At 41.5% G+C, this 27,247-nt stretch overlaps 1 protein-coding gene across 2 annotated transcripts in view; it reads left to right on the forward strand.

Moving 5' to 3' along the window:
- The window catches only part of pacs2 (phosphofurin acidic cluster sorting protein 2), a 68,451-nt gene that overhangs the window by 24,701 nt on the left and 16,503 nt on the right, over nt 1-27,247 (forward strand). For both annotated transcript variants that reach the window (XM_083924958.1, XM_083924959.1), the window contains exons 2-9: nt 21,050-21,137; nt 21,599-21,688; nt 22,602-22,727; nt 24,784-24,946; nt 25,242-25,315; nt 25,404-25,484; nt 26,641-26,700; nt 26,804-26,958. In XM_083924958.1, the coding sequence (XP_083781084.1) occupies nt 21,050-21,137; nt 21,599-21,688; nt 22,602-22,727; nt 24,784-24,946; nt 25,242-25,315; nt 25,404-25,484; nt 26,641-26,700; nt 26,804-26,958 (837 nt within the window). The remainder of the gene's footprint in view (nt 1-21,049; nt 21,138-21,598; nt 21,689-22,601; nt 22,728-24,783; nt 24,947-25,241; nt 25,316-25,403; nt 25,485-26,640; nt 26,701-26,803; nt 26,959-27,247) is intronic.

The raw sequence follows: 27,247 nt of genomic DNA on the forward strand, positions 1-27,247 counted from the left end.
CACACTCACAAGCAAACTCACACTCACAAACACACTCACACTCACACACCCCTACCAGGCTCTTCTCTGTCACTTCACTACACTCTCTCCCCAGCCAGCCGGTAAATCCCACAGCTGAATATTGCATGAGCAGCTGAGCGCTGGAGAGCCCCCTCGGCACACGTCTGAATAATGGGAAGGGACCACGGCAGATTGATTATAGTGTGTGTGTGTGTGTTTGTGTGTGTGGTACAGTACGACTGCTTAGTCTGCCACCACAGCAGAACTCGGCCTGGACCTTTTTCAACTGCTTTGACTTGCATGTGTGTTTTTCTCACACGTTGTTATCAGGGTGTTTGCAGGCCTGTCCTGTGCAGCTCACTGAGTGAATCAGGGCACCAACGCTGCAGTGAATAAGGGTCAACTCCCACTGGGGCCACAGATACACAACTATACGCTAATGTGCTAATTTACTGTTCAGCACTTCAATATAAAGAACTAAAGTGTGCAGCAACCAAAAAAAGGTGCTACAGCATCTCAAAGGAAACGTTCTACATTTTATATCAGTGAGAGAAGATTTAGCAACAGAGCAATGCAGTTCAACGGCACCATAAAACACATCCTCCAAAATGACCATAAACTTGAATAAGCACCTTTTAAAACAGTTTATGAATTTGTTTCCTAGCTAATACCTGATAAACTGGCAGCTGCGTGCAGTAAGGAGCGATCAGAAGCAAGACATAAAGTATATGTGTGCGGACGCAGCATGTTTCCATGCCAGTTTTCAGGAGTAGTATTCAATAATTACTTAGTAAAACTAGCACAGTATAAAATACTATTTGAAGCAGAGCAGCTCTCCCTGTCCTCTCTCTGTCCTGAGCCAATAGCAACGTCAATCATTTTTAACATTAAACACTTAATTTCCTGCATTTTGGTAGATTTTAATGCACTAATTCATGGTGGAAATGTATTTATTTATGTGAAGGAAAACACCAGGTGATAATTCAAGAACTCCAAACAACCTATTCTGACTTTTTTCTTGAAATTTTGCAATCTTCTTTTCCACAATATTATGACATGGTTCTCAAAATCTCAGATTATTATATTGGCCCTAATACTCCGTTATCTACTAGAATTTGGCCTCTTTTAACTCATTATTCCCCCTTAGTCAAAGCAGAGCCTTAACATTGCTGCTTCTTTCCATTTTATGGCAGATAGCATCCGTTGTTTTTGAGAGTGCAAACTGCCCCCAACATTACCAGAAGCTTTGTTGTGTCTGAGTCACGTTCTAGCGGTTCTTCACAATAAAAGCCCTCTGCTGCTGCTTCATGTTTTTACTGCACATATTAAGGAGGACATTTCCCCTGTGTCCTCCCCAGGATCTGTGCCCATGGTGATAAATAATCTGCCTACCTCAGGTTTAAGTAGAGTACTTGAGTAAATGCACTTAGTTACTTTCCACCACTGTGCACTTCTGCTCCTGCTTTAGATCCATGTTTGCGCTCTGGAGATAGTCATCCGTGTTTAATGAAGCAAAGTAAATCCAAAACTGCAACCGGTGCTGCAGGAATAACGTGTTTTTGTTGTCCGACCTGGAAGTTAGCATCGCCCATTTGTTCCCTCGACAAAAAGCCAATGAGAAAATAAGCTGTGATTGATGATACTTGCATGTTTTGTTCAGCGAGATAGATAATAGAGCGTCACCACCGCTTTAAGCTGACAGTGACGTTTCTGTCCCGAAACCCTCTGTACATGTTAGCAAACCCATTTTTTGTTAGCAAACCCCCTTTTTAAGCCCTGAGTGAGGAATTTACTGATTTATGTTACATCGTTAAACAAAATGTTCAAATCTCTTTCACCTGTGTAGACCTTTTTTTTTTATATCCATCCAACAAAAACCCTTAAAAAGGAAACACAATGACTATAAGGCGAGTGCAAAAACGATCACTCATTTCCAGGTTTTAGGACTCACTCCTGCCGCAATCTGCAGTACCTGTGCAGCTGAATGAGTCATCTTCAATACAGCCTCCTGTTGCTGTGTCATTGAGCTGTCTCTCTTCAGGGGACATCCCTCACTCACTCCTCATCACTTTTGACAGCAGTTATTAGAGTCTCACATCCCTCCGACTGAAGCTGTCGGTCATCATGTGCCGTAATGACGGTCCCCTCGATTTCTCTCTGGCTGTAAAAGATTACAGTTTGGTGGTACTCTTAAATCACCCTTTGCACTTTATTGCTCTTGTCAAAGATGATTAGGCGTAACAGTGGCGGGTGGTGGAATTTGTTTCGGGGGGGGGGGGGTTCTCATAAATAAAGCGGACTTTCTCTCAGACAAATATAACCTGTCCTGGCAAGAAGCAGTGAGAAGATTGTATGTCAATATAATGTACACAGACAGTTCATATTGTTCCTATTTGGTTCCTATCAATAACCTCCCATAACATAGTTGATAATGATTGACACATCGTTGCTGAAGTGAACATAACTAAACACACTTTTTCCTTTAGATGTTTCCATATTTAATTTTGCAGACAATTTTACTGATTTTTTTCAATAGGAGAGCTCCCGTTTTATATACATATACTGTATATAGTGAATACATTAAATCATAAAAACAAACAAAAACAATTGATTCAGAGCAGGAGGGGCGGCACCCTCTATGGGCCAGCCGTCACTGCAGCGTAACTGTATTTGCATACAAATGTCTAACAGGATTATTAATCATTAAATTCCTTCAAAGTCTTATATATATATATATATATATATATGTAAAGCTTGATAGTCTGGATGTAAACTGCAACTCGACTGGCAAAGATACTCAATTCTACTTCATTATTTTGACTTGTCGCTTTTGTTTTTCCTCCTGTCCCTTTCTTCTCTTTCTGTTTTTATATTTTAATATTACGCACTTGATTTACCAAGCAATAACAACTGACTTTGCAAATAGCTTCATTGATTGATTTATTAACAGTAAATGCACTTGAGGCTTCAGGTGTTATGGTTGTTTCATGCTCTGTTGTCAGCCTTTAACTCTTTAATATTAAAACCAAAGTAACCATCAGAACAGTAATCCAGTAAGTAATAAACCTAAACAACCTTTCCTGTCAGGTCTTGCATTCCTGTGGTGAGTATGTGTCTCCAGGAAGGGGCAGTAATTGGGAGTTATGCTGGCAGATGTCAGCGCTACAAACCAAAATCCTGACAAAGACGGTCTGGCTGTCAAACCTGTTTTTTGCAACCGTCTGAATAAATTGTTGCATCGGGCTGTGACTGTGCAAATGCTGCTCACTTTCTCTTTCTGTGCTCTCTCGTGCTTTCATTGTGTGGCTTTTACTCTTTCATCACTTTCTGCTTAGTTTCTGCTTGTTATTCTCTTTTCTGACATCTCTAAACTCTCCCTAACAAACTTGCGTCCTCATGGATGTTAGCTAAACTCGGGGATGTGGATCTGGTGGTTTGGTTTTGGGGGGGGGGGGGGTTAGCCTGGGAACTGATCCAGGCCAGGACTCTCCGTCCCAAAGGCTTCCTGGCATCTCGCCCCATGCCTCTCTCTCCACCAGGATAATACCGACCCACAGGAGGGAAGAAAAACAAGGAAAGAGTGCCTAATCATCACTCCGAGCCTCAACCTGAATCACTTTAAGGCTTTTTACAAATTCAGCACTTGGCCTCGCCACAAGAACACATGTTTCTTTAGGAACGTAGAATAAACGCCCTAATGATGAATTTATTCTCACATTTGGTGTGCAGTCTTTCACTTTAACCTGAAGGAAAGTAACGCAGGTTCACAATAAAAACATGTAACTACAAAGTGATGAGCAAATGTATCTGTATCTTAAATTTGTATAATGCTCTTTAACCCATATAGTCCATAATGCATATATTGCGTTTGGTCTATATTACATTTATACAACAAGGTCAATGTTAAGTATCAAGGAATATTTTTAGAGATAATGCAGTTAAAATATGATTATACACTATTTTCTTCATTGTGAGCATATTGTTAGTCATTCTATTGTGATTTTTAATTATTTTTAGTTCTCTCCTGTCTGCTCTGGTGGCTTAAAAAAAACAAAACACAACATGGGAATGGGATGGTACGTAAGTCATTCTTCCGGGACGGAACAGGACGGGGGATAAAAAAAAAATGCAGCTCCATTTATAGTTGGTGGCTCCAACAAAATCTAATGTATTGAGGTCATTGGGAAAAAACAAACAAGATCTCTTTCAAAATCAGTCTCATCACTGCAGTCAGTTCCTGTTGCACTTTGGGCCTCAAAGGCAAATTTCACTTATTCTGTCCTATTTTTAAAATGATAGCATTCTGGCATCTTTTAGCTCATTGTTTTGGTTTTATGGCCTTACCTGTATTGAGTCAGTCTTTCTGCTTTCATCAACCATTCTCCAGCAGCAGTAGGAAGCTGTCTTCATTGAAAACCCACCTAAAAACCCACTGTACACCATTGTCAGACAGACACAGTTAACGCCTGGTGAACATATTTGAGCAGCAGCTTAAGACTCCCTCAGGGTAGAGACCAAAAAAAGAATATTGGATAGAAACATGAGTGCAAATGAATGTTTAGTATCTGCTTGATGTATAAAAAGACTGTTCGCTATATCAACTTAATTTTTTGAGCTCCAAACATTTTATACTGCGTCTCCAACATGCACAGGCTGCAGTGTTTCAGTGCGGCTGATTAGTGGTAGTCGCCCTGAACACCATGGTTAATTTCAGCCTGCATGTCCGTCTTTTAAGCCTACATTGTTAAAACAGAGCAGCTAATGTGGTAGCAGAGTCCTGCAGATGCTTTGTGATTATTTATGCAGTACTAATATAATATATGACCTTTAATGTGAGTGCTTTTAAATGACAGTATTGCTACTTTTTACAAGTGCTTCTTCCACCAATGCAGCCAAGATGAATCTCTTGTACATGCCAGAGCAGTGCCACTGTTAACATCAGTATGCAGTGTGTACTTTAGTGTGTACTATAGTACGGTATGCTTTTGGGACTCGGCTGAAGTGTGTGCATTCAAGTGTGGCCTCTAACCTCTGTCAGAGCTCCACTCACTTACCTTACCTCCACTCCTCTGAAAAGGCTCAACAAAGCAGAAATGTCTTGAAAGAAAGAGTTCACTCATGCGTCTTGTTTACCAACTCCGTCTTCTGTCTGCAGCGGGCGAGGCATGCGGTGGAGAAGCCGGTGACTGGGGCGTTACAGAAGGTGTTGGTATGGCATGTCGGTCATTCCAGCCTCAGTGTGTGAGGCGTGTTTATAGAGTAGGTGACAGCCCTGTGAGGATGTACGAGTGTGTATCGGGGTGTATTTAAATAGCTGGAATGCAGTATTCCTCTGTGATGTCTCAGGTTTCAGCCTGGTCCTGGCGTGTCCCGTGTGACCACAGCTTCTTCTTCTCCCCCCTTTGATGTCTAAGCATGCAAAAAGATCTTCTTACCTCCAGTATTTACATGCACACTGAACTGTATGCGTACAGTAAGCTGCAGCATGTGTGATCCCAGTTGCCATAGTGACAGAAACCTGTGTGTCCGTACTGTGCGACAGGTGCAAGATGTTTGCTCACCAAGTCTCTAAGGTTTGATGACGAGGCCGTCGCAGATGTGTGAACCCATGATGGAAATATAAACACGCAGCATTTACAATCACATCCGAAATGTTCAACAGCTCTAGAAAACTTGATGGAAGCTTTTATTTGCTGGCAGATTGTGGGGGAAGATTACAGAGGATTGATTTTCTTTTCAAAAGTTAACGGCAGCCACATACATATATATATTTATATTTATATATACACATATTTAACAGAGTCATTCAGAGCAAAGTAGCGATCAGGTGGATTCATGTTGATTAAACCCATGGCAGTTGATGGACTGCTGCTACAGGGTCCGAAGCTGTTACTTTAACTGCGTGTTTAAAAGCTAAATTAAGTGCACAAAACAGTTTTATGTTTTGATGTAGCCTGTTGAAAGGGATATTCATGAAGTGTTCTACAGCAGATTTCTTCCAGATGGGCGACAAATTGAAGTACAAACCGAGACTAATTGTCTTAGAAAGGCGTTGGACCGCCACACTCCTCCAGAACAGGTTCAGTGCTCCCTTGATGAGATCCTACAAGAGTTCAAGATATTCCTTCAGTTGGTGCATTGTTGATGGTGGTGGAGGAGCCATGTCTCCTGAAAATGGCATTCCCATACCCATCAGGTCCTGGGTTACATTTATTTTTGATGTATTAGAAAGACCGTAGAAGCCTTCAGAGGAACGAGGTCAGGTCTTGGATCACAAAAAGACTTTTACCCAAGAGAACGTGGTTCTTATCCTGTGTGAAACCAAAAGTCAACGTTATTTAAGCTTAGTTATTATATTCAGTTATGTATTAATATATATATTAATATACCATATTCCTGGAGGAAACACATAATTGACAGGGCGGTTTTGTTCTGTAGGAACGTAGGAGACAGGGTTTGGTGGAGAGTGCCGTCTCTTTAGGCCTGAAATGTCTCACAGGTCTTCAGTTGGGTTGAGATCTGATAACCGTGAAGGCCAAAACATGTGATCCACATCATTTTTATCCTCGCAATCATTCAGTGTGGAAGCATCTGCACTAAATTGTAATTTGACACTCCTGTGTTTATCCGACCTACAAGCTGAAGGCTAACAAACATGGAGGCCTGACATCGAGGCACCTGTTTAGTAACAGTTTTTTGTGACAGTTTTTGGCAAAATTCTACCAAGCTTTCTGTTTAACCTCCAAATATAAATGATAAATCTAATGTTATTAGTTCATTTAATAGTGTAAAACTAAAGTCTAATTTCTTATCTTTGGAACCAAATATCGTTTAAACGGCCAAATTTAGCTTTTGTGTTTTCAAGAGTCGTCCAAAAACGAAACACGGGTGAATTAGCCACGTGCTACTCTCGGCTCTTGTCGGACACCCAAACTCCTCGCTGTAAACATTGGGAGCTGCTGGTCATCCAAATGAACATCAATGCTGTCAAAACATCCAGGGCCGTACTTAAGTCCTTCACAATAAAATGACATGCTTCAACAACTTATAATGCAAGTCTTCTTTACTTCTATGAGCAAGATAACGTGCAAACATAAACTTAAAGGCGGACAAATGACGGCTGAGTCTGAGACAAACCTTTGATGCAGCAGATTTGTTCTGGTCTTAAGTTTTAGGCGTTTCTTACAGTAATCCAGTTCAATTCAATTTTATTTATAGTGTCAAATCATAACAAAAGTTATCTGCAGACACTTTACACCCTGCCGCCAGGTTAACTGTGGACTAAGTTATATTTTTTGGATTTTTTTGTCATTTTTTATTTCTAATTAAGTAATTCATTCACAGAAAGCTACTTTTAAAAAGCTTGGTATGCATTCTACTTATAATTTAAGTCTAACACTATTTTGATAGCTTCAAGTCATAAATGAATGCTTTGGTTTTTTAAGTGTGACTTCAGCTCCTTTGTTAAAGTTTTACAGTACATTTAACCTCCATTATGAAATATTTGTTTGCAGCGCCTTAAATTCCTATTTGCAGCAAAGATGTCTCCACAGAAAGTTTATGCACGAAGGAGAAAGCTTCTTCCCTGAGGCCTCTGTGGGTACCTGAGGGTGCACCACACCTCACATGTGGCATATTTAATTCACTGACAGGTGAAGGATCTTTGGCCTGACAGAGAAAAGTCCTGCAGAACTTCTCCAAGTTTCCTCTTAGTCTATCGGGAAAAAAAATGGCAACGACTTTAGAAATACACCCAGGTTTCTGCAGCTAAGGAGTTGTTTTCAAAGTGTCTCTCAAGGTTTTTCTCTCCACGTTTTTTCTTAGTGAGTCACAAAGTGAAAAAGAGTTTTAGTCAGTCAGACAGACAGAGAGAGAGAGAGAGAGAGAGGGACAGTTTGCCAGATTGAATAGAAGGATGGACAGAGACAGAAGGTTGGTTTTCCAGAGCCCCAAGAGACGTAAGAATTTAGGTCACTTCAGCTCACACAACATTAACACAACTGGGGAAAATATGAGCAGCACGAGAGGCAGATCGAGGCACCGTCAGGGTGATGATCGTCACTACTAAACATGATTATATGCAGATGTCAGATTAGAGAACAGACAAACACACACAACAGATTGTTCACATGAACATTTTTTAGTCTTTATAGACACAGTAAACATCCTAATAAATGCTCCTTACTTTCTCTTAGATAAAAGTTTGACCTCAATGACAAACACACGGATCCTGCAAAAATCAAATCCACGTAAAGAATATTTACTAATTCATACTTAATTCCCAGTTATGTCATAGTTATGGAAAAATATCTGATAAATACTCTACTCTTGTTAATCTATGATGAGACCAAGGAAATGAAATTGTATAGAAAGGACATCCCACACAAACACGGGGAGAACATGGAAAGGACATTTTCATTCAAATCCACGAGCAGAAGTGTCAGAGCGGCTGCCATTTTTACGTGTACCATTGCCAAGCAACGGACTAACTTCCGTATGAACTGACTGCCGCAGAGGTGAGGTTTTGCAGTAACGTTATCTCGATGTTTGCTGGCTGGCTACACCACGATCCCTGAAATATTGTCTGTTGCCTACAGAGACTAAATCATCGTCAGACCGATTACCAAGGTCCGCTAGATTGACAGCATGTTACTGTGTAAAGGGAATGCAGCCATAACAAGTTAACGCACGTGACAGTCACAGGGGAGACAGGGGAGAAAGTTGACCTCACAGGTTCAGGAGGTAATAACAGTGGAGAACATTCCTGTCCTGGTTAATAACCACCGAGCAGAGTTTTCAGTGAAAACATTAACTCACAACAGATGCACCACCAACATGAGGCATTGTACACTTTTTTGTTGTACATTGTTACAAATGCCCCGGCTGGAGGGGACGATGTAGTACTTTAGATGTTGTTCCGCTGGTATAAAGTCCTTAAAGACCTGTAGACTGACTCCGTTGCCTTATGAAGCATCCATCTCTGGCCTCTAGGGGATGTTTACTTTCAGCACAATCTGCCCCTTGCAGTAGTTCAGGAGTAATCAAGGCAGGGTTCACGGAACATTGAAGGGAAATGTCATTAATTCCTTGAACAGCTCTGGGAATGAAGCATCCATCCTTCAACATTTGTGCAACACAAGTGCAACACACAGGTGTTTGAATGCTCAGCAGGGCAGCAGTTTTGTTGAGTCACTGTCACAGCGTGCAGCATCTGTTATCAGGTTCACAGTCGGTCCAACGCAATACTGAGCTGACGTTTCCATACTTTGATTTTATTTATTTAATCTTGCAGGCAGTCCCATTGAGATTAGGATCTTTTTTTCAAGAGAGTCAATGGAACAGAAACAACACAATCATACAGCAACAAAGTAACAAGGACCAGCTTTAACATTTCCACAGGAAATGTAAGACTTCTGAAGCCAGTTCTGCCTGCATTAGTGTGTAAGTGAGGGATATTCAAGTCATTACTGGATCATGTATTGTGGTTGCTAGATCTAAATGATTCACAAAATATTAGAGATGTGAGGTAGTCTGGAAGCTTTAACAGTAGGGATTTATGGATGAATCACATGAGATGAACATGAGAGAACAATGATGGGTATGAAATTTTGCATTTATGATAAAACCATAGACTACAAAAGAATGGAAGTAGCCTCTGCGTCGAGGTCCGTTCTCTTGATCCAGTTGTATTCGCCTATGGTAGTCTCCTCATTTCCTCTTACCAAAAAAGGGCATGTATGTGACGTTGGGGGGGATGGAGAAACGTCCATCCGGCTGACATCTACCTCCGAGGAGAAGTGAGGACCAGAGGCTAGCTGTCACTCGAGAGGCCACGCCTCATTATTCATAAACTTTAACCTCCAATAAAATAAAAACTTGCCAGGTACTAAAAGATTCTCCCCCCTCAGTGTTGTCATGACCTAAACATACAGACTAGAATGTCTTTTTGTACCTTGTACCTTAGGCCTTAAATAGGTTTAAATATGCTGTGAAAACGGCCTGTTTAACATTGGGGTTAATGAGAAACTGCTCTATTATAGAACCTGGAGAACTGCAATTTTTGCCACTGTCGATTTATGCCGATATGCAAAGGATGGTGAGAAGCAGTAAAGAGGACAAGCGACTACACAATACAGATGCACGTGTTAGTGAAATGCATTACTCTGTTCAGCTCTCCTGCCTGTGGTACCCTCGCGGAAATGTCAGAACAGAAGAAGTGCATCAATATGACGCGCGTCAAATTGACTCTTAATGCATTCCAGCCTATAAAGAGACGAGCACTCATACACACGCACACACACACACACACACACACACACACACTCACACACACACACACACACACACACACACACACACACACACACACACTACTCAACTTTATTCATGACTGATGGTTAACCTACATCGGAGGAGGAAAAAAAAAAAAAAAATTTCCATGGCAACCCCTGGAAATTCATGCAGCTCGTGAGCTGCAAAACCAATACGTTTGAATTAAACAACATTATCATAGGTTGTACTGTCGGTCAGTGCTCAGTTTGGACCCATTATTTAACAAATCCCAAAGCACCCCAAACCCTTTCCCATCAGTGCTGTGTGTGTGTGTGTGTGTGTGTGTGTGTGTGTGTGTGTGTGTGTGTGTGTGTGTGTGTGTGTGTGTGTGTGTGTGTGTGTGAGTGTGTGAGTGTGTGACTGCTATATGAACAGCATCTGTCGATTTATTGCCTTGTCTTGTGTTTCAAATATTGGAGGTAATCAGATCCCTCTGCGCTTCTTGGTTTGAGCTGGATTCAGTCGGCCTGCAGCATTCAAGTCTGGTAATATTGAAGTGAAAGTATTAAAGCCATTAAACACCAGAAAACAACAAAAAAAATAAGGCAAACATTTCAGGGAATACACTATGCAGAAGTTAATTTATGTACATTACGTATAGAGAGCCATGAGGTGGTAGCCTAGCTTAGCATAAAGACTGGGAACAAGGGGACACGAGTATCCTGGCTCTGTCCAAAGTTCATCCTCCTGTTAGCACTTTTAATGCTCCACTAATTAGCACACAGTTAAGTTACATGGTGCACCCATTTCTTCTCAAACCTTCATCAGTCTAAACTGCATTTTGTGAGCCTCAACTGAACATTTAATGCGTAGCCTTTAAACCTGCTGCTAGCATGCTAACACACATATCCTAAAAGGTGGAGGTAGAAACACTGCAGTCTGTGATTGGTGAAAATGTTCCTCTGCTTCATCTGTGAAGATAAAAACAGATATGGGTTATGTACGGGTCTAAAGATACTGTGTTGATGTTTTGCATGTGACATTTAGCGTGTTAACATGTGCATAGTTAGCATGGTATGTGTTGTCTTTAGCAGCGTTGGTGTGTCATTAAGAATTGTAGGGGGCCAATGTACCCAGGGTCCGATGTCTGTTTATATGAATTAACAATGTGTTTTATAAGGGCTAGCTTCGCAGTTCAACAGCACAAAGGGATATTAATGTCTCAAATGCAGTTTTGCAATTGGTAAAAATACATTCAGGTACTGTGGAGATGAAATGTCTAAAATCAAGAAAACTGTCTTGCCCACACATTTGAGGGGTTTTTAAGAGTTTAACATCCACAGACTATAAACTGTAGCTGGGTGATTTCAACATATTGACCCAGGGTAACACACATTGAACATTCGATCTGCAGAAAAACAATACAGAGAACATAAAACCCTTTGAAAGGTGTTAGTGAGTCGTATTAAGGGGATACTGAGCTGGAGAAAGAATAACCCTGGGGACTTATGCTGCAGTTTGCACAGACAAATTGAAACAAATTACCCCAAAATCTGACCATTTTACGTCTTTTGAATCTGGGCTTGATTGATCATGAAGGTTGGTGCATTTGTGTGTAAAGACTTGGATCAAACTTGGCTGTGGAACAGTTTAGCTGTGGGGATACTTGTGTTGTTTCTTTGACAGACTCAACTACACATTAACCATCCAGAAGTAGTACAGTTATGCTCTGCAGAGACAATCCTTCTGACTTGCAGCTGTGGGGGAAAGTATTCATTTTTCTTAGCAGGAAAACAATTTCAAACATGGATCGAAGCCACGCCACTACGCTGTATGTAATCAACAGTGAGTGCTGACATGTGTGGCTTTTTCTCCGCAATCACCAGACCACTGAACATACTGGGGAATGTCTCAAAAAGCAAAACACACTGTGATGCCCCAAGGCTTCCTGCTGTGAGAGGGAGAGAGAGCTGAAATAATGTGGATTCTCTAATCGGCCAAACCCTGAACAACTGATGCCAGAGACGATGGACAAATATTGAGAAATTCTCAGTAAACACTAACAAGTCCAGATCAGATGCCATATTCAGGACCGAGTCAAATTAAGTTGAAGGGAAAGGGTGTAGGTCCAATATGATTTGATGCAGTCTGCAGAGCCAGCTCAGCTGCAGGTCAGGAGGATCACGACTGCTGTGCTCTGAAATGATTTTGTCTTCTTCTTTTTCTGCTGCTCAGCCCTGAAGTGTTGTTGAGCATTGAAGGGGTAGGCCTGAATCCAATTTCAATTCAGCAGATTGGAATTTTCTTTCAGAGACTGAAGGTCTCGAAGAGCATGAAGTGTCTAATCTCTTATGACATTGAATGCTTTGTTTATCACTGAGTTACAGTCTCACCAGATTTGCATTTTTGCCTGAACTAAAGCAGCAATGATAGCTCTCAATCCTGTTACAGTGCACTACAGTAGAGAGAGATGAGGCTAAAACTTTAAATAACACCCTTGAACTCTGTCTGAGCTTGGCTGTGACATGCAATCACACACAATGCAGAGATATGAAATTATAAATCCTCTACTTTATCCGCTGCCCTTTGATCTAAGCCTCAAACTCAATCATACAGTATACACGCAGCATTGCTGCTGTCGGTGAAAAGCCTTGTACAGAACCATCAGTTCAACAAGTCCTCATACTTAAACAGCAGACTAAGGCGATTGTCAATGACTCCAAAACGACGCATACATAAAATAGTTCTATGTAAGGTTGCAGATCTATTTAAGTTTAAGCAAGAAAATGGTTTAGAAAATGGCTTAAAGTGTGTAACGGACATAGCCTTAACATTGGCTGACACAAAAATGTCACTGCCGACTTCTTGGTTTCACACCAGTCTCTCAGGTGAAAGTCCTGTCTTTGTTTGACCCGTTCACCACCTCAAACGTTGTCTCAAACCTACACAGAGTTTGGGGCAAAATTCCCGAGTTCCCAGTCAGAGATCTCTTGGAGCCCTGACCAACACGGCAGCGCCCAGCATCAACAATAGATAAAGCTGTAGGAATACACTGTTTACTCTCGCTTCTGTCTTATTTGCGTGTCATTAAATCAATCGTACGCACAGTTAACTTTAACTGTCCGTCTTTTGTCTGTAGACATGTTGCTGCAGTGTTCGTACGTGCAAAACACCGCTTAATGCGTTGATATCAGCTGGTTTTGCATACAGGGTCAACCTGGCTAGAGTACCCAAACCCCATTAAATACTGTATAATAGTTTTCTGACTTGTAACTGGAACACTCGTCATTCTGTTTTTCTTTCTTTCTTTCACTAAATGATCACACTTCTTGGTGTTTTTTAGCTCAAAGCTGACACTGGACTCCTTTTCTTTTTTTGAAACTGCAAGCACTCCAAACTACATAAAATCCAGAAGTAAGTAAGTAAAAGTGTTTCAGGAGAGGTCAAGAAGCCACAGGATCACGGCCATCAGCTTAAGGGAAAGAATACCAACAATAACAAAAAAACAATTGAAAAAAATAAGCTAACATAAATTGACAAAAGAAATGAGGAAACTAACCGTAGACAACAATTTAATAAAAACAAAGAAATACACGAAAACAATTTGGGGAATAAATAAATTAAAAAAATAAATACAATATCAAATAAAATGATACATAATATATATAAAAATATAAATGATAATGGTAGAAAAAGGCAAGAACATATATATGCTGTGACAAAAACACATATCTGATGAATATAATATCATATAAAGACTCATTTCGCTCCAGAAGCACTTCTACGTATCACGTCTGATAAATGCTCTGGTCTGTGAGAGCAGAGTACCCATCATCCTCTCGTGATATCTGATACGCTATTAACTCCATTCTTACATCATGTCCAAGCATCTATTTGTTACTTTGATACTGAAGAAAACTTCAAAATGTGATGTTTCTCAGGCAAATTCTGAAATTCAGGAGCGTTTGAATCAGTCAAACAAGATATAACATGTTAATTAGTGAGCTTAAGAGATGCTGGTAGTTATTTTGTACTTTGGACAGAGCCAGGCTAGCTGTTTCCCCCCGTTTCCAGTCTTTATGCTAAGCTAACGTGTGTGTGTGTGTGTGTGTGTGTGTGTGTGTGTGTGTGTGTGTGTGTGTGTGTGTGTGTGTGTGTGTGTGTGTGTGTGTGTGTGTGTGTGTGTGTGTGTGTGTGTGTGTGTGTGTGTGTGTGTGTGTGTGTGTGTGTGTGTGTGTGTGTGTGTGTGTGTGTGTGTGTGTGTGTGTGTGTGTGTGTGTGTGTGTGCGTGCGTGTGATCTAGGGCAGGAGAGCAGGAAGTGGTGGTGTGAAGTATGGAAATGTCATTACGGAAGCAGTTCGCTGCTCTGTGCTGCGGGGTCCCGGTGTACGGTTGCCCGACTCTCTCTGAGTATCACCCGACTTCCACACAGTCGACATCTCTGTTTACTGTCTGACTCTCTGACCTTCTCCACCGATGCACTGGGCCCTCTCGCCCCTAACATCAGAAATTTGGGCGTCATTTTTTACAGTGCCTTCAAGTTCGAGCAGCAGGTCAGTGCAGTAGTTAGGAAAAGCTTTTTCCACCTGAGAACCGTAGCTAAGATCAAATCCTACGTGCCTCAGAGGAATTTAGTGAGAGTCATTCATGCCATCTCAACTGGCATTGATCAATCACAGCCCTTGCAGTTGGTTCAGAATTCAGCCGCCCGACTCCTCACCTGTACAGAAAAGCACGATCACATCACCCTGGTCCTCTCATCGCTCCACTGGCTTCCCGTCAGCTAGCGCATTGATTTTAAACTTCTACTGACTGTTTATAAATCACTCCATGGTCTGGCCCCCTTGTACCTGCCTGATCTTCTCCACCACCACCACACCCCCTTGTTGTGGCAACCCCCAGACTCTGGAACAGCATCCCCATCAAAATCCATGTAGCGCAGTCTCTTATTATGTTTAAGTCCCTTTTAAAGACCCACCTTTTTTCCCTTGCCTTCGAATGGTGTCCCCTTTAAGTGCCAGCGCTTGGTGTCCCCTGGTTACCTTTTCAAAATGTTCTCTCTTTTGCATTTTATCCCTCTTGTCATTCCTCTGCACTTAGCACTTTCTTGTGAAGCACTTTTGGTGCTAGACTAGATTTTAAAAGATTTTAAATGTACAAATTTTAAATATTTCAACACATTGTCAACAACTCTTTACATTTAAAGTAGATCAGTATCAAGATATCAATGTCCCTTCCTTGCCATTGAGTCCAATAGTTTTGAGGTCTTGTCGGTCTTGAAATAGACTGTTTGTATCAGTATTCCTCCAGTGTCAGCATGTCAGGAGATCAATGAGTTTATAGTATAATCAATGAGCTCATGGGTTAGGGTCAGGTGTAGAGTCTCCTCCTGTAACCCGAGCATGCACATTTTTTCAGCCAGATCTCGACATTTCCGTTGAAAATGTCTTCTGACATGTTGCAAATGAACAGATGAAGATCCGGAGATGCAATCAGATGCGATTTAACGTTATTAAAGCAGCTGTTCGGCTTCTTAACGTCTAATGTGTGACGTGAACCCGCACTACTCTGTGTTTACCTTGAACCATCATTTCGTCGTCGTGTCTGTCTTTCTCTTTCTCTCTCTTTTTCTTCCTCCCCAACCGGTCAAGACAGATATCTGTCCTCCATAGAGCTGGGTCTGTTCGACGTTCCTGCCTGTTAAAAGGAAGGTTTTCGTTGCCACTGTGTGCAGAATATTGCTGGATTAATACTGTACTACTTTTATTAAAGTTAGTGCCACTTGTTGCTGCTCATGGAGGAATTGTTGGGTCTAAATCATGAGTGTGGTCTTGACCTACTCTATCCGGCTGTTAAGTTGTGACGTAACGCCCTTTCCAAATACGATTTACGGGTCCAAAGCTGCATTGCCATGTTCCCTGTTGTTTAAAAAGATCTGAGTTTTTTGGTTTTTTTTTTTTTAAGTTTTCAAGCCTTTTTATTAGATAGGACAGAGAGGAAATCGAGGACCTTCAGCCTCTTTACATGGGGCGACTGCTCTTACCTCTCTGCCACCGGCTGCCCCAAACAGATCTGAGTTTTAAAAAAACAATGTGATTGTCATTTTACCTCTTCTTATGGATGAAAAAGGTGTTTAACTGACGTTAGAGGTGTTCTGTTGTGTCTGTTTTATTTCAACAGAACATTTGGACCCAAAAATCGTATTTTTAAAGGCTGTTGCGTCAGACTTAACAGCCGGTTATGTAAAGTATCTTGAGAAAACTTTTGTTATGATTTGGCACTGTAAATAAAATTGAATCGAATTGCAATACTTCACCCTCAACATGATCATGTGGGACAATGTGTTTACCTTTAGTCCAGTGTGGATTTGTCTCTGCATCTTTGACACCAAAACAACTCCTGTTGGTTTGTTGTTCTTGGCACATAAAGGGATTGTGACTGTGCGTTCAAGCCGCCATACTGGGTCTGCCGGTCCTCTGCGGCCTTTGCCAGAGCATCTGTGCTTAGCTCTCCACTAGATCAGGATTTGGCAGGGCCACAGTGCCGAGTGTTTCAGCAGACCAGAGTCCCTCTGGGGCTGCAGCGAGGGGGACACAACATGGGAATGGGTTGCTGCAGCGCCAACAGCAGCTGTGCTGAATGTGTGTCCGTGAACACACAGGCAGTTAGCTGAAGGCAGTGAGTGCATCCTCGACTTCAGCTCAGGGTGAAAAAGACAGCAGCTGTTGAGTGAAACCTCAGCACTTGGCTGTATTGTTCTGATATATCATCAGCAGAGAGGACGTACGGCCTACACTGCTTCAACAATTCTTTGATGAGATGAAATGAAAGTATGACGACACAGAAAACCTTTTTAAACTCAGTGAATCAGTTCGATGTATAGTACTACTACAGGTTTGAACTGTGAGCCAGCAACATCAGAATGCACAGAGGTTGGTCGTTGGTGAAGGACAGGATGATTATTTATAATATTTTATTGTCTAAAATCCAGGATTTTCTGTACTATCAATTTTCATATGGCAGTAATGTTCATAATTTAATACTAGGCATGCATCAAGAGTCACTTCGCACTTCCTGGTTCAAAACTGAACTAACAGATTCTGCATATGAATGTACAATCTGTAGGCAACGGGTCTGGTTTCTGTTTGTAGTCAGAGTAGTATTGACCAATCACGTTTGAGCATGCTTTGATTGCATGCAGGTAAGCGGTCCGTGTGGAGAGCAAATGAGGAGGACCGCTCCTCCGTTCTCAGCTGTAGCTGATATGTAGAATTGGATCAATTCTGTCCGTTAACACACAAACCAGAAGTATTTTGTGATTGTTCGGGGAAAATCAAATCCCTCTGCCCCATAGAAATGAGTTAAAGTGCAGCCAATGTCAGACCGAAGATGGAAACGGAGCGCAAAGAGTCCACTCTGTGTGATATCAGGCCAAAAATGTCACCAATGTGTCCACAAAAACCAGAACACCCAGTTTAAGTTGCTCTCATCCCAGAGATGTATACCACCAACCATAGAGAAATGGGTCAGCACAGATCCTCTAACAAATGAAGTGGTTTTTCATTAGAAATATAATTTCCGTGCTGTTCGTTTGGGCAGATTAGCCCGTACAGCACACACAGTACTTGTATGATAAACCCATTATGAGGGATAAAATATGACTTTTTTAAGCAGCAGCAGCAGTCTGTGTGGCAGATATCATTCGGCCGCCTTTTGCACACCAACATGCAGCCACCTAGCATATCTGAAATAGATGGTGCTGTGGGCTTGGAACCAATGGGAACAGGGTAGAACACAAAACGGGGAGTACAAGAATGCTGCGTATTGTCTTGTGTGAGAGCAGAAGACAATGCAAGCCTTCACTGGCTTGTGTCCATTGTGCTAAAGTTTTCTTGGTCTCAGCTGGAGAAGAGAAAGGACTTCATTCAGCCTGCTGGGGCTTCTTCAAACCTGCCATTGTCATCACTTCTTCTCTCTACGTCTCAATGTTTTGCTTTCTCTCAAGGCTGATTGATACTCCTCTGTTGCAGCGTTATGTCACTCAGTCCTTGACTTCTTTTATTCGGTGCCTCACCTTTCCCTCATTGTTTTGCCTCTGGTAGTTTAATTACACCCAAGTTCAACCTCTCACTTCTTACCCTAAATAACGGTGTGTTACTGTTGCCTCCCTCTGTCACTCATGGCAGTTTTGACCCACATCTTTTAATCTGCGTGACAATAAACCTTCGCTTTTGTTTAATAGCCGTTCATGCGCCGAAGGACATTGAATGCCGCGTTGTTGTGCCCCAGAAGAATTTAGAAGTGATGTCATCCCACCGTTAACACTGTTTAATTTTGCAGTAACACAAAAAGAAAAGAAAAGGAGAGCCGGATGATAAATGGCTGGTGAAAATAGGCCTCCAGATTGTGAGAGCAGCTTTACTGAAAGGAACCAAAGAGCCTCAGAAGAAAAGCTCCATTTTGAGGAAGTGTCTCAAAAAATCGTGACAGGCTTGTTAAAGCAGCCCCCCACCGCCACCACGTGGGCCTAACAATGCCACCCCGGCTGCCCCGCCACCGTCCTTCACTGTCTCTATTCTGCTCTGCTGGCAGAGGCCCATCAGCTGAGACCACTCCGACACCGTGATGGCAAAAGAGGATTTAGCAACAGCCTGCCGCGACACATTAAGTTACTCCAATGAGTGAAGGAATTCTGAAATGTTTCTGTGATCTGAGGGCAATTCTTCCTCCGTCGCCTCGGTTACCAGTTTAGTTTTTGGAAGAGAAAACATTATTAGATGAGGTTGTGGCAGCAGAAAGGAGGCCCGCTGGCTGCCTCATAACCTCAAGGTCATATGTTTGATTATATTCAACCAAAACTGTCCATATCTGCTAGCAAAAGAAAAATAAGATGAAAACCTAAGTTTGTCATGAAAAAAAGATACTGTAAGTCATTAAAATGAGAAACTTTCTCAAAATAATGACCTGGTATTCCAAATTAATGTTACGGGGATTATTTCTGTTTGTGTGAAGCTTTCACAGCTAGAAAAATTAACATTTCGGTTCTCTCTGATGGACAAACGACAGCATCTAACAGCCATTTCGTATTGCTTATCAGCCGACACATTTACACAGATATCAATAAATCTGAGCTAATAATATCAGAGCTGAGCGCATTTATTGGTCAGCTCCAAAACACTTCCTCAGAAAACCATGCGCTGCCATGCTGTAATTTCGTCAAGTCGTAAAGTCTGCACAGTAGTAATCAGTAGATGGAGCCACATCATCGAAGTCCCGTCCATACACCCGCCAGACCGACAAACAACCTTGTTTTTATAGCATTAAATAAATAATTGAAGGGGCTTTACTCAAAATACTGAAGAAAAGGTTTCTATCACATGATTTTCACTGACCAACTCGGTAAATACCAACGTTTTGGGATGATCCTCTGCGTCTGATATCGATACACAACCAAAAAGACAGAGAAACTTGGATTACAACACACAGAGCGAGAGTAACTTCATTCTCTGCTCAGGATGCTTTTACTCCTTTATATCTTTACTTCGCAGGTATTTGTTTGCTGCTCTATTTCGAATACAGCTCATTTAAAACAACAGCTTATCAGAAAATGAAAACTTCCAACAAACATCAGCGTAATAAAAATGACTCAAAATGACACAAAACATCTTTGGGTGAAAATTATTTGACGTGTACTCATGACCTATTACTGCAGCCAGCCACCAGGGGGCGAGCCGATGTTTTGGCTTCACTTTTGGGAGTCGTCACACCATCCATCTTGTCTATGCCAAAATCCCATCCTACAAGCACATCGAGAGTATTCTGTGTTTCTCCTTCATTTGATGCTTCCTGTGACTCAACGCAAGAAACAGAAAGTGTCTCCAAAACTATTGTGAACGCTTGTTCCAAAATCACTGCGGTGCTTTTCCTTAGCCTCATTTTATGAGCAGGTCAAACGTCCCATAACCTCCAAGCCCAGTTCCAGATGTTCCCTCTTGGGCGTTGCCTCCCCAGGTGCTCTAACAACCAGCGCAAAGCCTCCTTATTTCTGAATCCAGAAGCCATCCGTCTAGTGAACAAGCAGCTGATGTGATATAATTCTGGGCTCTATCTTTTAGCTTGGCACATGGAATTATTAAAGGCCTATCTGCCATGTGGACTATTTCCGTATTTATAATTTATTTTTTATCTTTATTCTATTTTATAAAGCCCTTAATTACTTTTTAAACGCCACTACACTATCAGCTCTGCACAGTCCCCAACGGCTCTTTTGCTTCTAATTGTCTGTCTGTGCAAAATGTCTGTTTCTTGCCTGTTTTTATTTAGTCCCCAAATCAAATTGTCTTGCTGGATTAATAGAGTCCAAGTGAATCAGTCACACATTAGTCGCTGCTCAGCATTAGAGATTCAAATTAACACCTGCTATATTAGTGAAGTTATCACATCAGCACAGAGTCATTAAAGCTTTTGATGGTCTGATGACATGCTGAGTGTATTGTTTAGATGTAAATAGTTTAATGAACACACCAAGGTTTTGTTTTATGTGTATGAATGACTCATCTGTTTGTGCATGTTAAAAAAACATCCAGCTGTGCCAAACTAAACACTCTCGCTCTCTCTCTCTTCCTCTCTCTCTCTCTCTCTCTCTCTCTCTCTCTCTCTCTCTCTCTCTCTCTCTCTCTCTCTCTCTCTCTCTCTCTTCTCTCTCTCTCTCTCTCTCTCTCTCTCTCTCTCTCTCTCTCTCTCTCTCTCTTTCTCTCGCTCACTCTCTCTCTTCAGATTGTGCAGTCTGACTTTGAAGAAGCTGGTTGTGATGAGGGAACTTGATAAAGAGCTCATCTCTGTGGTCATAGCGGTTAAAATCCAGGTATGTATGGTATACAAAAACAGACACAACAGAGCGGGCGTGTATGAATCTGCTACACACAAACAAACACAATAACAAATGTAATATGTCCGCCACTCTCACTGATGAAGGGCAGATAGTGGTTCATATTTCACCGTTGATCATTTTTCTGTTTGAGATTTAATCCAGTGCGCTGAACATCACATATTGCTTTATTTTTTCTTATTATGTCCTCATGCAACTGTAACCATGTTGCTGGGCAGAAAATAGGTAAAATGCATCAAACATGTACTGTAAATAATAAATAATTTAGTTTGTAAAATTGTAAGCACCTTCTCTCACACTTACACAAACGTGTTGAGTCCTGTGGAATTATTCCTGCCTTTCACCAGAAAACATCAGCAGAGATGCAGAATATTTCCAGGGGAAGAGCTCACACTAAATTAACCACTAACCATTTCTTCTTTCTTTTTTTTTGCCAGGGCTCCAAACGGGTTTTAAGGTCCCATGAGATCGTGCTGCCACCCAGTGGGTCTGTGGAGACGGATCTGGCTCTCACCTTCTCACTGCAGGTAAAATAAAAATATGATCACTGTGCTGCTGTTTGGTAAAATTAATATTGCAGAGTGCCAGATAATCCATTTATCAATATTTGTTTCTGCATTTTGCAATGTTTTTCTCATTAAAGTGAGAGCCCACGGTGTTGTGTATGTGTGGGATGAGTTTTTATCACACTTGTTACCATGGCAACCTCCTTTGTGTATTGCTTAAATACTGTCTGGAGATGCATCTCGTTTTGTGTGTGCACAAAGGCTTGAAATGTTAAAAGATAAGCCTGGCAATAATCTGTATTTCTGTTATTGTCAACAAATCCCATTAAAAGACCAAAACCAACGATCCTGACTTCTGCAGCGTCCCCTTTCCTACTGAAGATGCAGATAAGACAAATAACAAATAAATATTTTCACTTATAAACAACCTTAAGTTATTTCCCAAAACTATCATCTTCATCATCACCTTCTTAAACCAGTTTGGTTTATTTCACAGGAGAGATTTCTGTATTTGTGTTTTTGTCTGCGTTTGAAAAGGTGATGTCACATAATTAGCATTTTAATCAAAAGGTTATGACAGACGAGGGCTGTTTGCTAATGTTGTCATGAGAAGAAGAAAAAAAAGAAATAATACTCCTTAGTAAACACACTAACTCGCCTGAAATACACTATTTCTACTCAAATAAGAATAAAAAGTGTTTAAATATCTCATCCATGTGTTTTTAATAGTTTTTGAACAACTCTAAAGCTGTATAGCTCTGAGGAAACGATACACCAGGCAGCAGGATTTCTGGTTTTGGCCTTTCAACAGGATTACTTTATTGTCTGAGAAATATAAAATATCACCAACCTGACCTTCTGAGGCTACCAACTCAATTCTAAGTGAGTCTTTTGTACTTGTTCCTGTCTTTTCCCTGGTTTCCTGTCCCTTCAGTATCCTCACTTCTTAAAACGAGAAGGAAACAAGCTGCAGATCATGCTGCAAAGACGGAAGAGATACAAGAACCGAACTATCCTGGGCTACAAGACTCTGGCAGTGGGATCTATCGATATGGCCGAGGTACAGTACGACAGACATGTCTATGTAAAAGTTAATGGTGGGTTTTTGTTATTGTGTGTGGGGTATGAAGAGAATAATGTGGGTGCAGCTTACTTGTTAATGCGAGCGGCAGCAGAGAGGTGCATCAGAAAGGCTGTTGGTGTCAGGTCCACTGTGAAAATATAACGAGAAAACGGTGGATGTTGGAGCTGAAGGCTGACATTTATGAGAAGGCTCTGTGTACTATAACTTCTTCCTCTTTGAAAAGTCGTCTTAAATGAATTTAATTTTAATTGAATATTTATTATTTATTTATATTTAATATTTATACTTTAATTATTCTGGAAAATAAAAGTTTTTATCTTTGAAAGACTTTTTCTCAGTACAAACCTGGTTTGTTCAAATGATCCTTAGAGAATCTCCTTTGTTTAAATGAAAAACTCAAGTTTTCTGTCAACTTTCAATGTTTCTTGTGTTTTAAGAAAACCAAGAATACATGAATAAGTGTCCTTCAAATAAATATCCCCCCGTGCAGATGATGCTACACTAAGGACCTCCCATTTGGCTCACAAAGCTCAGTGGCACTTATTAAAGCCACATCTCAGCAGCTGAGGGAAGGAAAAGAAAACATTTCCAAGCTTGTGAGGAAAAAAACACCAACATGCGGCTGAACTTTACCGCAAGAAAGAAATGGTTCTCACTTGTTCAAATTGTTCAAGGACATACAGATGCTTTAACGTGAGAAACAGTGTAAACCGCTAAAGGCTGACACCAGAGCAGAGACACTCTGGGACGGCGATCTCCTGAAGTGACCTAAGTTTGAATCTCTGGTGTGTAAAATCTGTCCAGATTGAAAAACTCTCAGTAAATATCACTTAGGTGCTTCAGTGGAGCCTTGGTTTCAAACAGCAGGTGGTTAAACTGACCAGCTCCCAGGTGTGATCGTGATAAGGTGATACAGTAGAACAAAAAACTGAAACTAAGGTGAATAAATGACTTCCTTCGAGTACTTATGATATTTGAGATGCAAACAATTCTTTAAAATCAAGATGGCTACCCACGCCCTCAGCCATATGCAATTATGACTTTTTATTTATTTTTATTTTTTTTTACAATTTTATTTATGGACCTTTTCAAAGATGTAAACAAACATTCCAAAACACTCACTCATCTCATCTTCAACTGCTTGTCCCTATTGGGGTCGCTGGAGCCGATCCCAGCTGACATCGGGCTTGAGGTGGGGCCCACCCTGGCCAGGACGCCAGTCTATCACAGGGCAAATAGAGACAGACCACCATTCACACCAACGGGCAATCAATTAACCTAACACATGCTGTTTTTGGACTGTGGGAGGAAGCCGGAGAACCCGGAGAAAACCCACAAAGACACAGGGAGAACATGCAAACTCCACACAGAAGGGCCCCTGCTGGGATTCCAACCCTCTGGCTGTGAGGCGACAGTGCTAACCACCATTCCACCGTGCCGCCTCACATTCCAAAACAGTCCTAGTTTATTTCCTGTTGCACTGAATGTGAATGACGTCAGCTGGCAGTGGCAGGAAGTTAACAAGGACCATGTCTGTTGCCTAGCAATGGAATTCCTTTAAAAGGGCCATATAGCCCAAAAAATTGTCGCGTTAAAATCTGGCTCGGGCTCATAATTACTGTTAATGTGGTGGGCTGGGCCGATCTAAGCTCTAATAACGGTGCAGATGTGAAAGACCAGGAAACACTGACCAATCAGAGCAGACTGGGATTTTTCAGGCCGGGTTCTTAAAGAGACAGCTGCTAAAACAGAGTGTTTCAGACAGAGGGTGAATATAGGTATATTCAGACGGACAGTATGAGAAAAATAATGTGTTTTTGAACATTAAAGCAGGTAAACATTTTCTATTAGAAACCCAAAATCTGTGAACCTGAAACTGAACATAACATGGGACCTAATGTCTCTGAATGGGGGGCTATGTCTTGTATTGGACACATACTCAGTCTGACTGATGTGAAATATTCCTCTCTCTTCATTTCCTCCCGTCTTTTTCATGTTCTGCCTCTGCTCTCCTTTCTTCTACCTCTCCTAGGTGATGCAGCACCCAACAGAGGGAGGCCAAGTTCTGCCTCTCTGCGGCAACCAGAAAGACATGCTGGGGAAGGTGGCAGAGATCTGGATCTTTTCCCTGTCCAGTCAGCCAATAGACCATGAGGAGGCAGCCCTGCAGGGAGGACAGAAGATCAAATGCTCCGGTACTCTTTGCCTCTCATTGCCCCGTGGTGTTCTTCTGAGGTTAACACAGCAGGAAACCATCATAATCACCTAATATGCTCGATGGGCTAAACAGAGCAGGGATCACAGGGTTCAGGGTGGTTTTACTCTCTCTCATCGTGCAGAAAGCCATTAAATTCAGGTAGCATACGGATCTTTGTGTACTGTACATCATGTATATTTAGAGCCTGGCTGTATGTCAAATTTAAGACTCATTGAAATATGTATGAGGCGTCTTCTACAGCCTTTAATCTCACTGCTTGTCCTATGCTTTAGATAACTACTCTGAGGAAGAGTATGAGAGCTTCTCCTCAGAGCAGGAGGCCAGCGACGACGCCGTGCAGGGACAGGTGAGTCGGCCTGGAGGTCAACGAGGCAAGCAATACTGCATTTTCTGTTTTTAATGGGTATTTTAACCTCACTGTGTCTTGATTTCAGGATCTCGAGGACGATGAGTACGATGTGAGAAAGCCAAAGAAGCAGAGGAGGTCTATAGTGAGGACTCCCTCAATCACCAGAGTAAGAGACGAGGCCCAGCTAAAGTAAATAGAAACAATACATGGACATGTTTTGTTTGAGCATTGCAGCGTACCTGCAGGGAAACTGAAGCTGTCCAGGGTATCCACCTCAAGTTTCATTGCGGTAAAGTGGTGGTAACAGACAGGACAGTACTTCTTGGGGTCTCCAGGAGGTCACTGTGCCTGGCTAAGAAAAAGCCCCCGGCATAAAACCATAACGTGTCGGTTTTACACCTTAAACAAATGACATATAACATGTTAATTAGTGAGCTTTAGAAGTGCTGAAAGGCAGATTTTGTTGTGGACAGAAACAGGTTAGCGGCCTCGCCCTGTTTTTATACTGAACTAAGCTAACTGGCTGCTAACACACAGACATGGGAGTGGTATTGATCTTCACATTTAACTCTCTCTGTTGAACTAGTCCTTGAACATGAAGTATGTGTCTTTCATCCAACAGGATTAAGGTTCGTTGTGGTACAAAACTTAAATCAAATCCAGCCGTAATATTTTAGATTTATTTTGCATGTAACGCACTCAGCACTATTCTCAACAAACCCACAGAATCTTGCGTAAGCTTTCCTTGTGCATTTCTAAAGTTGTAAAGATGACATGGAAGACTATTTGGACCTCAGATGTTTCCAGGTATTCAATAAAGGGCTCCCAAATAGTTCTCCCTATAAATGAATTTTGATTGCTTTGCATCATGTTTGCTGAAGAATACAGTGTTTGTTCAGGCACTGCAGCCGAATGTGCTTCTAAAATAATCTCCACTTCTTTCCAATTAACACCCCAACTTTCTTCATCTTGAAGTTTCAGAAGTAAAACTGAACATTCCAATGAGTTTTAAAGAGACATTTTTAATATGTTTTTACCCCTGTGTGATATGGTTTCATAAAGCACAGTGAGCAGAAGCAGGAGATGCAGTCCTCATAAGGCAGATGAGGCATGATGTTGCTTGATTATTGATTTACATGAGCACACGCAGAAAAATCAATACCCAGTCAACACTGCAAATGCATCTACTGCCGGTAAAATGACTCAAATGGAGGAGCTCGGCGACTGTAGCTGTTTTGGTCTGTATTGGATTGCTTAGAGCACTGTAGTAAATCATAACTAGGTCACAGACTGACTCGTGTGTTTGTTCTTGTGTGTTTTAGCAGCAGAACTTTAAGCAGCGAGTGGTGGCTCTTCTGAAGCGGTTCAGAGTTTCAGATGAGGTAAGTGTTTGTCTTGTGTTGCTCTGGGAGTTTAGTTCAGTGGAGCTGTTGAGCTTCTTAACGTGTAATGTTTGTGATTGTGCGTATATGTGCGTGTCTGAAGGTGCTGGACTCGGAGCAGGACCCCGCAGAGCCGCCCCCTGAGGTGGAGGAAGAGGACCTGGACCTGGACAGTGTGGAGTTTGAGAATCCGAGTGACAGTGGCCCGGAGCTAGACGACGACGACAGCGTCCTCAGCACACCAAAACCCAAACTCAAGTGAGTGTTTCTCAGCAGTTATGAGTGTGTTTGTGTTTTTTGTGCAACACTTTGCTCATAATTAAGTATTGAAGGCCAAATAATGATGATAAAGAAGGTAAAATACTTAACAAGAAGTCTGAATTCTGACTGGAATTGCTGAAAAACATCCTTGCCCTTAAATGATCCCTGAACCCTGCAGAATACTACACGTTCATATTATTTTGAGCAACAATGACACTTCTTTACATTTCCCTGTGTTTATTTTGTTCATTTAAAAAAAATATTTTCTACAATTTATTGTTTCTCA

This window comes from Echiichthys vipera (genome assembly GCF_963691815.1).
Source record: "Echiichthys vipera genome assembly, chromosome: 12".
Classification (NCBI taxonomy): domain Eukaryota; kingdom Metazoa; phylum Chordata; class Actinopteri; order Perciformes; family Trachinidae; genus Echiichthys; species Echiichthys vipera.